General features: G+C 44.0%; 2 protein-coding genes across 3 annotated transcripts in view; one reads left to right on the forward strand and one right to left on the reverse strand.

Moving 5' to 3' along the window:
- MTOR (mechanistic target of rapamycin kinase) overlaps nucleotides 1–17408 on the forward strand; it is a 61249-nt gene that overhangs the window by 19898 nt on the left and 23943 nt on the right. For both annotated transcript variants that reach the window (XM_018079471.3, XM_018079472.3), the window contains 2 exons: nucleotides 14310–14385; nucleotides 16224–16363. In XM_018079471.3, coding sequence (XP_017934960.1) covers nucleotides 14310–14385; nucleotides 16224–16363 — 216 coding nt within the window. The remainder of the gene's footprint in view (nucleotides 1–14309; nucleotides 14386–16223; nucleotides 16364–17408) is intronic.
- Nucleotides 373–5689, reverse strand: ANGPTL7 (angiopoietin like 7). The gene is made up of 5 exons (XM_008928715.3): nucleotides 5232–5689; nucleotides 3563–3663; nucleotides 3032–3226; nucleotides 2027–2225; nucleotides 373–928 (listed from the first exon to the last, which is right to left on the reverse strand). Exons 1-5 carry the CDS (start codon nucleotides 5614–5616, stop codon nucleotides 759–761), a joined length of 1050 nt encoding a protein of 349 aa, XP_008926963.1. The 5' UTR covers nucleotides 5617–5689; the 3' UTR covers nucleotides 373–758.

A 17408-nucleotide genomic window follows, 5' to 3' on the forward strand; every position in this document is an offset into this window, starting at 1 on the left:
GAATGTAATTTGGTGGCAGCCCAGAAAGTTGCTTTCTACTTTATCAGCATTTCGGGTGGTCTGTGTGGATAGGAATAAACATCAGAGAGCACCAGGGACAAATCCTTCTCCAGGGTTACTGTCTGCTGGGCGTGGCCTCTGTGGGGATTATTTGAGGCAGGAGGTGGCAGTAAAACTTCAGGAGAGAACCTGGACAATGCTAATCAATCCAACATTTTGGAGCGTTGTGGTTTTCCTCTGTGGGAAAGGAAAGCAAGCCACTTACTATACACTAAAGAAAGGTGCATCAGGGACACCTCTGATTCCTCTGGCTTGAAATGGGTGTGTAATTTTGTGGTTTGGGTCCCTCCTGGAAGGGGTTACTCAGCAGTGCTGGCTCGGGACACTGAAGGAAAGGCAGCAAAGGAGGCTTTTGCTTTTCAGTCCCTGCCCGTCTAGTTAATAACACTAAAGCAACCCACTGCTAGAGAAAACACACCCAGAGGTTTTCTGAAGGTGCTATGAGTGCATTCAGTTCTAACCTATTCTAACACAATATTTTTTCCCTTTGGAAAGAGCCTGAAGAGGAGGAAGAAGGTGTGAGCCCTGCTGACACTGGTGGCTGTGGCTGGTGCTTGCCGTGCGCGGTGTTGGGGTGTGTGCACGGCCAGGGCGTGGCTGTTGCTCGGATTAGATGAAAGGAACAATTACTTGGCTGTCCATTGCCCACCTTCTGTGCAGTGGCACCGTGGAGCTGCATAATCCAGCTCTGGTTGCCTCTATGGTTTGAAATCCTCCGGCCGGATCTTCATCTCGACTCTCTTCAGGGAGTAGGTGGATCCGTGCCACCCGTACCAGGTGATGCCATCCATGTTCTTGGTGTGCTCTCCCTTTCGGTAGTAAACCCCATTCAGGTTGGAATCTGTGCAGCAGTTGTACCAGTAGCCACCTTGGAAACAGAGGAATACATTCCTGGTGAGCCATTTACTTAAAACTGTATTAATAATAAGAATTATTGCTCTTTCCGGAGGAGAGAGAGCAGAATGCAGCATTTAATCCCTGCAGCCTATGGCCAGTGGTTAAATGCTTTTAAAAGTTTTATTTGTGTGTTGTGTGAGACACAATGGGGAAATTAAAGGGCAAGATGCAGTGAAGATAATTATCTTTGACAGAACTCAAATGAAGATAGTAAATTGAATGGAGTAACATCATTAGAGGCTTGTAGTAGCTGAGGTTGCAGGCAAATTCAAAATTTAACATAGGTTCTAAACACGTAAAGGCTTTACAGTTCTATAGCCAAATTAGTCCAGCAGCTTTTCATTTAGTTGCTTGTTCCTCTTGGAATATTTCCTTGACGTGTTTCTATCTCTGACTCAGTGAGGCAGCGCAGGAAATGAATTTGGGTTTCTTAGCTTGGGCATCTTAAGATGTATCAAAAGGTCCTGGACTCTGCAAGTATTTGTTGAGACTGATATCAACAGTTTTATCTGCATATTGTGTGGGAGACAATGGGGAAATTAAAGGGCAAGATGCAGTGAAGATAATTATCTTTGACAGAACTCAAATGAAGATAGTAAATTGAATGAAGAGAATAACCTCATTAGAGGCTTGTAATAGGGTAGGAATAAAGACCACAAGTCAGGTTGAACCTGGAGATGGGTGTAGGATAGTAATATAAAAGAATAATTACAGGTCCCTAATACTAGAACTTGAAAACTCAAAAAAATATAGGAGAAAATAAGAACCTGATAAATCTTCAGGAATAACTTCCTGCCTCACTGAATTGCATCAGCAGCTTAGACAGTGTGGCTGGGTAACAGTGTGTGCAGGTGAGAGCACACACCAGGTCATTTGAAGGTACTGATGTCTGTAACACAGTCTGGCTCAGCCTGAGCTGCCAGATATCCTACATCAGTGTGTATCCCAGAGTTCACCACCTCTCCCTCGATTTGCCACCCAGATGTTACCATGGAAAGAGGGCGTTTTGGGCTCTCTACACCTGCCCCAGGCTGTTCTCTGGGGACAGGCAGGTGTTTGTGTGCTGTACCTTTGCGGAACTGGGCACAGTCATCCACACACTTGTCGTTGTCCTTGTCCTTCGTGCTGAAGGCCGTGTTGTTGTGGTACCGCAGGGAGTCTCTCCCGGTGTTCCCGCTGTAGTTCCCCACAAACAGCCGGTAGCTGTTGATCTCATTGCTCAGGGTGAACTGCTGGTACTGGGCATAACGTGTGTTGCCTTCCCAGTCCTGCCACAGAACAGGGGAGAAGGAATTGGTGCTGTTAGAACAGTTATGAGAAGACTCCACCATCCATGGTTATGTACACACACTTTTTCTGCCTCAGGCTGCAGGAACTGCTCTGTTAAGGCAAAGGAACTTGCCAGAGCAAAGGAACTTTCCAGAGCAAAGCATGATCCTTCCAAGTCTTATCTACACCTGGTATTAAACAGTGTCCAGGAAACCTGATGTGCAGCTCTTGCATTCACCATCCTTGTCTCAGTGCTGCCTCAAGTAATATTTTTTCCTCTCTGAAACAGGGACTTTGTATCTAAAAGCCTTTCAGCTTATGCACATCCCATCCCTCTAAGCTGTTGTACCAGCTGTAAACTGGTCTAAGCCAGACCCAAGCCTTTAGCAGACTGAAGAAATTGTTTGAGGGTAATAAAAGGCAAACTCTTGCACCCAGGCTAGAAGGAAGTGCTGCAAAAGGAAAAGACTCAAAGGCTTGAAAACTTGGTGGGGCATCTCTTTTTGGATTTTTAAATCTGAGGTGGTCAGCAGTTTGATCTCTGTCTGCAGGATTTCCTAGGTCCCCACATGTTGCTGGAGACACAATCCATATGCTGGTAGAAGGTTGTCCCACTGACTTTGCACAGTGGAGAACATCTGCCTTGTCCTTGAGTGTATCCCTGGGTCGATCCTACCTCCTCCTCCTGTAATTAAAACATGCAAATTCTTTGAGCCTTCTACGGAGGTAGGAGATGGGATCTGCTGCTGGGCACTCACTTTGTGCAAAGACCTGCTGCTGCTGAAATGAAGAGCTCATTAGTTACCTCCAGCTCCACTCGCAGGACAGTGGGGCGTCTGGAGAGCCGGTAGATGTTTTCATTTCCCAGCCAAAAGTCTCCCCGAATATTTCCAAATCCTTCCTTGTATTGTTTCCAGTCCCTGTTGAACGATGTCAAACCAACTTTGCGTCTTTGGATGATAGTCCAGCCACCTCCATCTGTCTCCATGTCACAGAACACCTGGAACAGGGAAAAAAAGACAGTGGTTACTTGTCAGTAAACTTAGGGAAGGTCCAATTCTCTTAACACAAGACATTGTTCCAGATTTCACAACTTGCAGAAATTTCTATTCTGTTTAAAACTCATGGCAAAAAATTATTAAATTAATTTTCCCTATTTCTATTTGCCCTCTTGAGTGTTCACTCTTTCCTTCCTTGAGGTTTGCCTAAGGAAGATGCTGATTGCAAGTGCAGGGTGTCCTCACTCAGTGTGTGCTCTTTTCATCTCTGTAGATAAGTATTTCTAGATTATATTTGAAAAGACACATAACATACATTGTGTGCTTATGATCCTTACCTCCAGATCTGGAATCCCCAAAAATTCATCGGGGGGTAGCTTGTAAACCCCAGAAATTCGGTAGTTCCTCTGGTAAAGGGATGAGCAGTCATAGACAGCATCTACTTGAATCAGAACCAGAAAGTGAGAGTCTGAACAGCAAGAACTCCTCTCCTGTCAGGGTGGTTTCTGTAAAGCTTAGTGTGTAATGCAAGGAGTAGTTAAGTGAGGAAGACTTCCCACAAGTGTAATGTTTTCCTGAAATGTTCTGGTTTGGAGCAGTGTATGCATTGGAAAAAGACATCGTAGCACTGGGACTTTGTGATTTTTTTTTTTTTATTAACCTCTGCTGTGCAAAGAGCCATCTCTGCTTTCTCTTCACATTGCTATTGTGTGTCTGTGCTGGGAGACTTATCCAATGTAATAATGGCCAGTCCTGCTGCCAGGTGCCTGCTTTGTGTGCTTGACCAAGCTTGTTGGTGAGAGATATTTGTTCTGCACTGGAGCCTGGGACAGAGAAGGTGCCTTTTAGCTGCAGTCAGTCCATCTGTGCAAAGTTCCTTTCCTCCTGGTGCAGGAGCTGACTTGAAGGTGGTAAAATGCACAGCTATTCTGAGGATAAATGAGCTGAAGCAAAGCTTTATCCTGTCTGACAGTTTTCACTTTAGTACACACTAAGTGTCTCTTACCTGGTGAGGGGAGACACAGCTGTCTTAAATACCTGCTGGGCCAGTTGCTGCTGTGTGTTCCTGTATTTTTTTTTCTAAACTTTTTCTACAGCTCCAAAATGATTTGTTATGGTGTAACTTTCTTTTTAAGACCTACTGTAAACAGCAATGTGTCAAAACTGACCAACTGGAGCTTTTTTGTAAGAAGAATTAAGTAAATGGATTTCAAAGTTTTTCCTTAAAGTTAAAAAAGAAAAAAAAGTCTGAATGAATTCTTTTGGCAAACCCAGTTGTCCCAGACAACAACAGTGTCTTTTTAAAGAAGTTTTAAGCTCTTTGTGGTGAATTTAATTTTAAAAGAAAAGTCAACAAAGGGGACTCTTTCTTCCAGAAGTGGCTTAACAGGTAGCTGACCTAAAAGTGCACCTGCATTCCACATTTAGTACAGGCCTGTGCAATTGCTGTGTGCAGTGAAATTTCCCCTCAGGGAAGAGAATTTGGAAGAATTTAACTGTGTTCTGGCTAGGCTTATATCACAGTTTGTGTCTTGCATCATCTACAGCCTTGAACTTTTGAGAATTATCATTCAAATAATGGATCACTCTTTTTTGTTCTGATTCAGAGATAGTCATAAAGATAAAATTACAGATCCTTAGTAAGTCTTGGAAAGCATTTCTAATTGTTTTAACAGCTTCTGGTCCCCTGTCAGCGCTGTGAACTCGGGGGATATTACTACCAGAGCCATTCCCTGGCAGAGCCAGCTCCAATTCTCTTACTGTTGGTTCTGTGGTGCTCAGAAATATCAGGCTGAATTCTGTGCCATACAAATGCGCTGCTTCTCAAGTCCCTGATAACAAATCTAGAAATAAAACCACTGGTTTTCTCAGGACCCCCTGCCTCCAGGAGCGCTTCCAGCGGCCGTACTCAACGTGCCCCCCTGCTAGTCACGTTAGTGGCAGTGGGCACTGGTCATAGCTGTGTGTTAGGAGGTGTTTGTGGGAGCCTGGGGACTCCCTCCTTACCAGCTGACGTCTGTGTGACCGTCTGGGCCGCCTGGAGCTGCATGATGTCGATCTGGTTGTTCATCTCGGAGTATTTGCTCTCGGCGTCGATGAGCCGCGACTCCATCTGCTTGGTGCTGCCTTCCAGCTCCATCACCTGCATGACCACGTTCACCCAGTCCCCCTCCTGCTTCTTGCTCAGCTCCTGCAGCATCCTGCTCAGGTTGGCCACCTGCAGCTTGAGCTCCCTGACCTCCTCGCAGCAGCCCGGCGCCTTGGGCTGAGCGTTCCCGTTGCTGCTGAGGGTTCTCCTCTTGGGAGGTCTCTGCAGCAGGGCCGGGTCGGTTGCCACGGACACGGTGACAATGCAGAGCCACGCCAGCTGAGCCGTGGATCTCGCTGGCATTTTTGCTTACAGCAGCAGAAACCTTCCAGCTGAGCGCGCTCTGAGAGCAGCTGGGGTAGGTATGAAATCCCCTGCAGCAGCCTGGCACCTTCCTTGCTTCCAGGGAAGGGAGTCTCTGAAGGTGGAGCCTGAAGAAGTGGCTTTTTTTCAGACCCCTCCTGTCGGATGAGCACTTTGGGAGTCTGTCTCAAAGCATCTTATATACTATTTTTCTGTTTACCTCCACCCCTCTGAAGCTGTGAAGGGCTTGCTGGCCCCTCCCAGTTCATCTGTTCATATCAGGTGTTTACAGGGTGCAATTGGAACAGGTTTCAGCCAAGAAAAGTTGGGGAGAGCAGGAGAGAATTCCCTCAGTTGTGTCTTGAAGGGGTGTTGGAAAAGGCTAGGAAATGAGGAGAATTTCCAGCAATTATTGCCTGTTGGATTGGAGCCCTCTTGGTGACTAGTTCTGGCACTTCAGTAACAGTAGAGGTCCAGAATGTGAAAAGGCTGTTCAAACAGGATGAGTTTATACAAGTTCAGGGAAGGTAACTCCCTAGGAGGTAGCCCTGGCTGCTGCAAGTCCTACTAATGCATTCCCCAGAAACTGTAGGGGGTAATTCTATGCTTGCAGTATTTCTTAATTTAGACAGTATTTTAGCAAGTTAATCAGTTAAGCATCTAATCCCCCTCTCTGTACACTGGTGTCTCTACATTATTAACTTTGTAGAATTCAGTGCTGTTCTTTTTAGAGATGGGATATCTGAGGGTAGGGTGGAAAGAAATCTGCAAAATATGTAAGTTAAAACTCTGTTTATTCATAGTGGGCAAGTGAAAGGGCATTAGGTAATAGTGGAAGTCTACTAAAACTTGACAAGAGGTGAGTTTTTTACAGCCAATGTGATCTAACTCCATTATTATGGAGGGCAGTTTATTAACAGGATTTTGAGAGTAAAATCTATGGGTAGTTAAAATGTCCACAGTTACAAAAAGAGTAGATTTAAGTAAATCTTTAGACATTGAGAATTGATCAAGTATCAGCTGGCTGAGATAACCACTTCCTCTCCTCTTTTATATCTTTTAACAGTTCAAAAGTTAATTATAGCAGTCTGATCCCCAAGCAGAACCTTTTCAGCAGTGGGACAACCTTCTGCAAAAGGTCTGCAGGCTTTGTTCTTAGATCCTGAGGGAGAAGGTGTTTCACCCCTGGCCACTGCTCTGTCATTGCCCAACATGTGGGTTCTTGCATCTCCCTGCAAAGTTTCTGATTATACCTGGCAGAAATAAGATGAAATGAAGGTGGAAATGGCTCATGTATCTGCTCCTGGGGTAAATGCTGTGAAAGCTTCTTGGTGTCCAAGAAAACAAAAGAAAGCTAATCTTGCTCCTTTTACAAAGGGCATCAGGACAAACCCAACTGACACATACTGTCCCATCTGGGTGTTTTTTGCTGATCCAAAGTGGCTGCAGGATTTCTGCTTGATTAGGAACCATTGGAAAAGCCTTACTGATCTGACATCTGCTTTTAGAGAAATAGAAAGCACAGTTTCTTGATGCAGTTTCTCTCCTCCTCAGCTTTGATACAGTTGTTGCTTGATGCTTTCTTGCTGCCTCTGATTTGCACCACAGCTGGTAATAGTTTTTCTGCAGAACAGACCCACAAGGGTGCAAGGATTCAGGGGGATGAAGGCATCAAAGCACTGCAGGGGTGGAATGTGAATACAGATGTTTCCTAAACCTGAATTTTCATAGAGAAGGGAGAGGGGATCTTTTGGAGGAGGTCAGTGATCTCCGCACAGGCAGTGTGGGTGTCTGGAGCTGTGTGGTGGTGACTCCTGTGTGCTGTGCTCCAGGCAGAACCACTGCATCTGTCCTGTCAGCTGCTGAGGCTGCTCTGTGGGACTGGGGACCTGAGATATTGCCAGAGGTGTGCAGGTACAATGTGGTTAAAGCACCAAGGGCACCTCCACAGCAGAGCACAGGCTTCAGTCAAGTTTTGCTGTGGACATTCCAGAAACCTTCCATAGCAAAATTGCTTTTTATACATCAGACCAGAAAGTGCCACTGCACATGGATGAAAGCCTGACCTTTTTGTTCTGCCTCTAATCCTGTCTGAGCCCTCTTCCAGCTGGAGCTTCTGTCATTCCCAGGGGCAAATTCTTCTCCGGCTTCCTGTGATGAGAAATGTGTTTTTGTCAAGGTTGGAACAAAGAATAGGACAGGCCAGACTCTGGCTTCCCTGCCCCAAAAAGCCACCCTGCTAACACCCCCATTGTGTTACACAGGACTCCAGCCCATTCTGCTCCTGCTCCCACTCAGCATAACTCCTCTGTCTTGGGCAGATGGGGAAGAGGGGAGCCACTTTATACAAATTTTGGAAGGATCTAAGATTCAGCCAAACTCTAAAGTTACACACAAATGTTACAAAACAGTGCAGAAAGGCCTTCAAATCCCTTCTCTAAATGGTAGTATTTAATTGCAAATGAGACAGCTGGGGTTTTATTTGGGATCCAGCCTCTAATTTGTATATCCCAATGTAAGCCATCTTTCTTCTGGTACTTTGATTTACCTGTTTAAAAAGAGATAATACTTTGTTCTGTGTAAGGGTGTGACAACAGACACATTATGCAGGAATGGAAAAGAGCACAATTCTTCCCATCTGTCCTTGCTTTTGAGGAAGCATTAAGAGAGATTTGGGCAGAGACATCTTTTGGCAGAAACCTCAGCCTTAGTGGAATTTGACTTCTTTATAAGTATTTGAAAGATGAGTCTCTCCCAGTTCCCTGGTCACTTAGGCAGCAATAGCTCCTGATGGTGGTCACTGCCAGGTTAGATCAGCTGTAGAAGCTGACAAAAGCTGTTCCACTGTTCTGTACTGGTTGTCTTTCAACTTGAATTCAGGATCCTGTCATATTTTGGACAGAGGTGTAGTTTGAAGCATAGCTAGGGAGAAACTAGTTCCATAATTACTGAATGGGTCCTAGTCCTGTTTTTTCCTTTCCCCCCAGTGGTGATGGAGAAATCAAGTATCATTTGGTCTGAAATCTCAACACCCTGGTTTTGCCCTGTTATATTTTGTATGTGGGAATATTCTGCTACATGGAAGTTAAAAAGATGAGGTCCTAAAGTCAAGAAAACGATGCAGCCCCTTTTTGACTCTGTTTATGATGTAGGTTTGAAGTGGTTGGGAAGAATTGAGGCTAAACATGGTTTCAGTTTGTATGTGCCATATGTTTATAACGTTGGTTGATGTTACTGAATTCAAGTTTATGAGTATTACTTGATCAGAAGCAGTTATCTCCTGTCCCTGGAGGGGCAGATTAAGTCAGAGGTGGGTTTGAATGACTGCCTGCTCTGGGAAGCTGTTCTGGCAGGTGCATGCAAAGCTGAGACAAGAAGAAAAGCTCAGTGCCCTGTGGCTATTTATTTGGTAGCCAGTCATTGCAAAACCCTTAATATGCATCCGGCAAATGCTTCGAATCTGGAATTCCTGGTGCTTGCTGAGATGGCAAAGGCTCCCATCAGCTCTCTGCTGGCAGGTCACTGGAGTCCACACTTGGTCAGAGCTCTGAAATACCACTTTTCCCTCCCAGGAAGTGGGAAACTGTTCACCCCTGGCTTTGGAGATGCTCATAAATGCTCCAGCATTTACAGCTTTACAGTCAGGACTGCACTGGAAACCTCTGAAGTTACAGGGGAACAGGTGGAACAAGGGAGAGGGTCTGATGAGAAACAAAACCCTCATACTTCCTGCAGTCACCTGTGATTTCTTTTTTATTTAACACATCCACTATTTGCATGATCAATACACAAAGTCTGACTCTGTGTTTCACCTTTTTCTGCTAAGTGTCTTCCTTGGCAATTTTATTTTTCCTTATTAATAAAAAATAGCTGGTGCAAAACCTTCTGCAGCCTGAGCAGCAAGGACTGGCTAGAAATTTTACTGTTGTGGTTTTCACTGCTTTTTCTTTCAAAGCTGATGAATGCTTTTATTTGATTTGCAAGCATTTATATCAAGATAGGGAGTCTGGCAGGTTTTAAAGCCTCTTAGCAATGTGGTGTGTCCTTGCTGGAAGCTGAAGGGCTGCTCTGGCCTGGAAGCCCTCAATCATCACAACCCTGTATGGAAAACAGCTCTTTCCTGGTGTTGGTTTCTCAAATGTATTTGTTCCCAGCCTGGGGATAGTTTTTAGTGGCACAATGGACACGTGTTGGTTTTTTGAGCTGTTTTGGGGTTGTTTTCTGAGGTTTGCTGAATCAAGGACCCAGGGATGCCTGAGCACAAATAAACTGTAGAACTGGGGAAACTGGCCAGCAAAGCCAATTCCTTTTGCCAGAGGATTATCTGTTCCCCCAAGTCTCCACAAAGCAGCAGTGCCTTCCACCTCCAACCCCAGAAGCAGCTCCAGCACTTCTTCAGAAAGGAAAACAGGCTTGACTTAGCTTGGTAAAATCTGTCACATGGAGCATCTTTTTAAGCAAGCTTGGGGAGACTAAACAAGAAGACAAACTCTTCCTTTTTTTCAGACTCTGTGGTCAAGCTGCTTTATAGCAAAAATGAGGTTTCTCTATCAAGTTATGAGATGCATTTTGGCAATGGGAAATGTGTGTGTTGCCTCCTGAAAAGGCTCTGTTTTAAAAAAAGGGGGGTTAAATTTTTATGAGAAGATGGGGAGAGTCTCTTCTGTCTGAATTCTTGAAAATTTAATATATTTTGAGTGATAGAGAATATTGTCAATGTCAAAGATAATGGAAGACTGTAAAGCTCCCAGGGATCTATAAAAGAGAATATTTTTAGTAAACATTATACATTTAAGGCTGGGGTTTGTCGAGGAGGAAAGTCCCTCATTTGAGCTCTCTTCACACTGAAGACAATAAAGTTGGTTTTCATTCCCAGTTCATGTCTGATTTCTGTTTAAATAGCCTTTAAAATATACAAGCAATAGGAATATATTTCTCTTAAATATTCTTCTCTTTTGTGATTCCAGCTCAGTGTGCTGCATTTTAGTTGTTTGTACATGTGGGATATTTTGATATCTTAATCATCAAACAGTAGGTTTATGTAGCCTTTCACTACTAATAAAGTTTGAACATTTAAGATTTTTGACCAAGGGTTTTATATTAGGGAGTTTGCCAAGGGTAGTCACCTTTTGTAGGGATAGAATGACAGTAATTGGAAAATGTTTTTCTTCAGGAGGCTTGTCACTTTTTAATATCCTCCTCATCATGATCAAGTTCTACAAATAGGTGGGGATTGGACATTATTCTGGCTAAAGTGCAGATATTGCTTAATAAACAGGGGGGGAAATATCTGTAATCTTGGGTTTAACTGTCTTCTCAAAAAACTTTCTGTGCCAGTCTCATTTCCTTATCCAGCTGCAACATTGTGCACTTGGAATATAGGAATTACTGCTTTTGTCATTGTGATTGACAGCAATCTGAATTCCACTGCACTATGGAATTATGCAGTGAGTCCAGGTGGGCCAGACTCAGAGCAAACCTTAGTGATAGGAATCACTTTTGCAACTGATTTGTCTTCATTTTGAAGGAAAGTCTAAGGATCTTCTGTTGGTTTTTGTAATCACTTTGTTAATTGACTAAAATGTGGAATGAAGTGATGGTATTAAACAGAAATTAGTGCATTAGTTCAAAGTATATCAGAGTCTAGTTGATGTGACTTGGGAAATCTTGTTGTTCCTGTGGTCTCCCATTTTAATAGTCTGGCCTGCAAACATGAGACAGCTGTGTCTTGAGGTAGTTTCAGAATATTTTAGGAATGTACACTGGCATTTAAAATCTATAATTTTGCAATATTTCCCTGGAGCAGCAGTGCTGGAAGGCTCTGGCAGCCCAGCCCAGGCTGAATACTGAGGTATTCAGTGACGTGTAACTTCTGTCCCACCAAACCTCTCCCCAGAAAGGAGGTACAGTGATGTTCTTCTATTCCCTTCTACCAAGCCTTTGAGTAAAGTAGGGGATGGTGGAAGGCATTTTTAGGTTCTAAACAAAAATGAACTGTTGAATATGTTTCTACCCTCAGTGGATATGGAGAACAATTGATCTTCTCCTTTAATATTAAACTTAATTTTATCCTAAACTAGGGAAAATTGCAAGGACATCTCCCAGTAAACAGACTCAAGTTACTGTCTGGCAAGTCAGCCAACAGCATTGTTTCTATCTTGAGAGATGTTTCCCCACCTTCTCCTTTAATCCAGAAAGATTCTGTAGTTATCTTTTTGCAGATGCAAGGAGAAATCTATCCCCTTGATTCTGATCCAGTAAACTGCCCCCATTTCCAGCAGCAACACTGTGACTAAAACCCCCTGGCAACTCTGCCTGGCTGGAATATCAGCCCTGGGGGCCTTTTCTGTGTGCCTGGATGCTTTTCTGCAGTGTTTTTCATGCTGTTCAGTCTCCAGCATGGTAACTAGAAAACAGCTCTGTGGTGCTTTCAGGGGTGTTATGAAATTTGGGAAGATCCTGCCTGAGCACAGACCTCAGCAGGTCTGCAGGGAGAAGGGCAGTGCCTTCATGGAAGGAAGGGGAAGGGAAGCACAGAATGTCATAATTTCTAAATGTGTCTTTTGAATGTACCAGATTAAAATAGTGTATATCCCAAATGGGCTGGGAGGGGGGAACCACAGCATTCACTGCTTTGGCAGAAATGATCCTCAACACAGGGAAAAGCAGCTACCAGGAGATGTCCCAGTCACAAAATTACCTCTCATTGCTCACTGTGTTGCTGGATCATTTGTTAGGGAGAGTAATTTATGATTATTAACAGCAACAAGGTATTGAATCTACTGCTGTGTCTTCTTCTACATCAAAGTCTTTCTCCTTGTCCTCCCCATCTCTCCCTTCCCTTTGCTTAAACCCAACCATAAAAAGATTTGAAACACTTAATTCTACTGTGAGCAGCCAAGAAAGTAAGAAACAAAAGGAGTAATTGAGTGCACCGGGGAGCAGCAGCAGAAGAGCAGTGCTAATTGTCAAAGAATGAAAGATAATGGCCAATTTGGTCAGGAAGTGTTGACAAGAAAGATAACTTGGAAGTAATTAACTGCCTGACGTGCTGGAAGTGATGTGTCTGCCAGTGGCTCTTTAAATCACCGGGGTATGAGAGGTGACAGCCATTTATCACTTTTATGAGGCACTGCTGCCTGGCTTTCCCTTGGGAAGCGTGGAGGGAGCAGGAGCTTTGACTGTCCTGCTGAAAAACAGCCATGGGTGTATTTCAGGTGCTTCCCATTGCTGGGTGCTGTCATCTCCAGCCGTGGTTGGGGTGTGTTCTTAGTCTGGCTAAACATGATTTCAGCTCAACCACTCTGAGCTCCTGTTTCCAAGAGTATTTTACTTGACATTCCCAGGTATCCAGAGTATGTCTTGAAGCTTGATCCCTTAGTTGGCACGAAAGGAAGCTTCCACAGGCATAAGAAATGTAGCACTCATTTGAAAATTTTTCCCTTTTTGAAATCTGTTTATCACCCCCTTTAATACTGTAGGTTTGCTTGTCTCTTACTGATCAACAGGCCTCTCATAGGGGGGAAATCATGCAGATATTCTGATGGTGGCAGGCAAGAAGGGGCATTTCTGAAAGCTGCCTGTGCCTGCAGTCATATTCAAAGACCATTGAAAATCTCTTTGCACTGTTCTCTGTTGCTGTATTTCATTTTGTTAATGATGATGCTTCCATCCCAAGCATTAAATAGTGCTAATGTTGGGCTGTGGGGGTGTGTTGTTGTAGGTGCTCAGGTGTTGTCATGTTGCTTTGAACAACTTGCACTTCTTGTTCTCCTCTTCCAGGGGAAAGAGGAGAGCAATGAGCCAGAGGCTGCTCATAAATAAGCTTTATAAAATAGCAGAAGCTTAATAAAAAGTTAATTTCCTCATTAAATCAGGGTTTAGCAGGAGGGCTGCTCACCAAGCACCTGATTTCTGATAGTGAGATCAGAAAACCAAAGTGAAACAGAAATGATTTAAGTGAACAGCTGTACATCGTGTTGCTGGACTGGAGAGTCCAGTTGCTGTCCCCGGGCTCCAGAGTGGCCTGTTTGCTGTGCTTCCTAAAATTCAGCTGCCCTTGCAAAGCAAGGTGCCTCACTGGGGCAGGCTGGTTGTGATGGCAGCAGTTTCTGGTGTGTTCTTGAAAACCAGCAGAAGAAAAGCACCAGTGCTGGTTAAATACCAGTGCAGGGACTCTGTGTGAAATGTGAAACTGAAATTAGGGTTGCATGCTTTTTATGTGTTTTCCTGGTGACGTTTGTCAGCTGTTTTAATGATGTAGGCTGTTTCCTGGATCTCTATTCTGATTTTTAAAGGAGTTGGTGGTCTGTTTAAGAGAAAGGAGGGGAAAAAATCAGCACTGTAAAGCTCTTAAATGCAGCTGTTTGAGAAATTATGCCTTTCAAACTATTGTCAAATGTTCTTCTCCCCATGCAGGCTGTTATTTAGAACTGATAATCATATACCATCACTGCTTTGTGTAACAAGTCTTGAGAATATGTGCAGAGAAAATGTGTGCACCTATTGTTTTGCAAATACATAATCATCATGTGCCTTATGTAGTTTAATTGTTCACTTGGAAGCTTTAAAAAAGGAGGGTGTTCCATTGGTATTTCTAAATGATAGAGCTTGGTATTACCAAGTAGAAGCTCATACCAGTCCCTAATAGTTGCCAGCTGTGTTAAATGATCTTTCTTTTCCTACCCTTTCAGCATTAACAACAAACTCCAACAGCCAGAGGCAGCTGCTGGGGTGCTGGAATATGCCATGAAGCACTTTGGGGAGCTGGTGAGTCCTGCCAGAGAGCTCTTCTCTTCGTGTCCTGTGTTTCCCTGGTTTCTGTAGTGTGGTTTTTTGTGGATGGTGGTGTGTTTATTCCATCAGTCACACTGGGGTTCTGTCCCCAGTGAAGGGCCTTGCTGCCCACGGGGATGTACATGGGTACTTCCCAGCAAATGCTGGGCACAGGGAGGGCTGGAACAACCTGATTTGGAGGAGAATTTAGCAGCTATCACTGATACTAAATGCAGCTGTGAGCAACTAACAGCTTGACAACATAAGTCATTTTATTTAGGATTAGCTGGGAAGGGAGGCAGAAAGTTCCTGTTCTAAGGTTGAAGGATTTGAGTAACTGCATCAGCACCTTCCAGGTAAGGATTTAATGGGAGTCATGCCTCTAGCATCTCATCCAGGAGGCACATGAGTGTTCTCAGATATTATTTGGAATGGCAGCTTAGCCAGTCTCTTAAAATTTAGACTGCTCACAGAAATCAAATACCCCCATTCTGTATTTGTTCTGTCTTTCTCTGCATGATTTACCTTTTTTTCTTTCTTCTTCTTTTTTTTTATAAGCTTAGTGTTCAGGGGCTAAACCATTTATGCTCTCCTGCCAGTTCTGCTGGTAAAAAGATGATTTTGCAGTGATAATTGTTGCAGTGTCTTAGGGTTATTGGGAAAAAGGAGGCAGCCCTGGAAGCACAGCAGACCAGCCCCTTTCAATAGGATCCACTAAAAACTGGGAACACGTTAAGCACAGGATGGTGGAATTCATTTGGTGTAGAATTATGTATGGTTTTGACCTAGACTGGAAAATAGATCCTTTCTGGGAGAAGTACAGACTTCAGAACATCTTTGCAGCTTCTTATAATTCCTTGGGTGGGTTGAGCAAAGTTCTGTATTACCTAATTCTGACTTCACTCTTTAGCAGTAATATAGTTCTAGCCATAAATGCAGTTCAAAGCACAGAGTTTGCCAGAATAGGCAGTGAAAAGAAATTAAGAGGAGCTGTGAGCTCTGCTTTCAGGAACTTAATTGAAATATGACTTAGCTGAGAAGTTAAAGGGCTGAGAGGAAGACCTGGCATGCAGGGCATGGTTTATAGTGACCCTGCCCACGGGGCTGGGAAAAGAATCTGTTCTGCAGCCTGTGTCAAGACAGGAGCTGCCAAAGGCTGAGCAGAAAAAACACTGGCAGAGCAAAAGTATGGAAAATATATCAAGGCATTTTGTTTTCTTGAAAATTGGAAACAAAATCTAGAAACAAAGACTGAAGAAAAGTTTGTGCAGCTGATGAGGATCACTGCTTGGCTTTCTTTTAAAGGCTTTGTTACAAACCACAGCCTTCCCTTGTGAGGGGTGTGATTAGACCCCAACTTCACACTGCCTGCTCTATTCAATAACTGCCCAGCAGTAGCCAGATGCACAGTTTGGAGGTTTTTTCCAGTTGGTCACTCCATTCCTGAACACAGGACTGTTTTTCTTGTTTAAATGCAAGCATGTACAACAATGGGAAGTGGAATATGTTATGGATTTACCGTTTTCCCTATTCCACTCACTCCACTTCTCCAAAACCAAAAGCACCAGCTACTGAGCTGGTATTTCAGTGGCACTGAATAGGTGGATGATGTTGGACTGATCCCTCTGGTAAACCTCAACTCATTTTGTGCAAGGGGAGCAATGCCAGGATCCCTGTTTTCAGACTAGCTCAGGTGTTTTCTCTGTCTTACAGAAGTCCATGAGGATATGTAGGATGAAAAAAGCGTGAAGTGACCACCACAGACACAGATTTTTCAGGAAGAGCTGTGGTAATTAATACAGAATCTGATTTTTTTTTTCCCACTCCCTTAGGAAATTCAAGCTACCTGGTATGAAAAGCTTCATGAATGGGAAGATGCTCTGGTGGCCTATGATAAGAAGATGGACACCAACAAAGATGATCCCGAGCTGATGCTGGGACGGATGCGCTGCTTGGAAGCACTTGGTGAATGGTAAGAGGGGAATGCCTGAAGACTTGGGAAAATGGTGTCTCTCTGTTCTCAGGGTGCTGCCATTCAGGTGAAATTGTTTTGCCTGAATTCCTATTTACTTCTGCTTACTTAGTAGTTGGAGTATTTCTGGTGGCTTCTCACTTTGTTCATTGAAGTGAGAATTGGCAATAACGTCTCAGCCTTCTGGGAGTGGCCATCTGATGAGTTAAAGTCTCTGAAAGAGAGTCTGCAGTCTTATAATCAGGTCAAGCCCATTTGTAACAGAGGAAGAAACTGTAAATAGAGGAAACATTAACTGAGCAGGACTTGTCAGAAACAGTCATAAAAGTAGCTCGTTGGGGCCTTTCTTTTTAAACTCTGATTGAACCATGAGAGGTTTCTGTGTTTATTCAGGGTCAGACCTGTGCCTATCCTTTTGCCCATCTTGCAGATGGATGAATTTTTCATTATTACTCTTTTTTAGCCCTCATTAAGCCTTTTCCTTGTGGGCATGTGGTCGTTCAAGCCACGTGTTAAATGTCTGTTGTCAACACCCACTGACTGGAGTCAGTATTTGTGAGAGGGTGAGCTGGCAGTGACTTACAGCTTGCTGCTCAACTGGGGGCTTCTGTTTTTTCTCCCTGTTCAGCTGCAGGAGGATAATTGGAGCAGCAGGCATAGGGTGCACTGGGGCGTGCAGTCTTACCCAGGGGCATGTGAGGTTGGGTGCAGGTTCCACCTTCCTGCTGAACCTGGCGTGTCACGAGCTCCCTCCTGATGGGTCCTGACGTGAACCCATGGGATGGCACACAGGCAGGAGATTCCTCTGCACTCAGGTCATTTTACTGTTAGAGAAACAGGGCTGCTTGAGAAACCTAATTGTGACAGTGGTTTTCTGCCTTTTTTTGTTTCTAGACGGGGGTGAGACACACGGGGTGTAGGTTTTGCTGTAGGGAAAACAGATCCTCTTACTCAGTGTTCCTCAATCAGCTTTTCCAGGAGTAGGCAGCTCTCACCAGGGATTTAAAGAATTTTTCCCTCCTGCAGGACGTGTGTTTGTGTAAAG

Source organism: Manacus vitellinus, unplaced genomic scaffold, assembly GCF_001715985.3.
Source record: "Manacus vitellinus isolate BGI_N305 unplaced genomic scaffold, ASM171598v3 scaffold_46_pilon, whole genome shotgun sequence".
Taxonomy (NCBI): domain Eukaryota; kingdom Metazoa; phylum Chordata; class Aves; order Passeriformes; family Pipridae; genus Manacus; species Manacus vitellinus.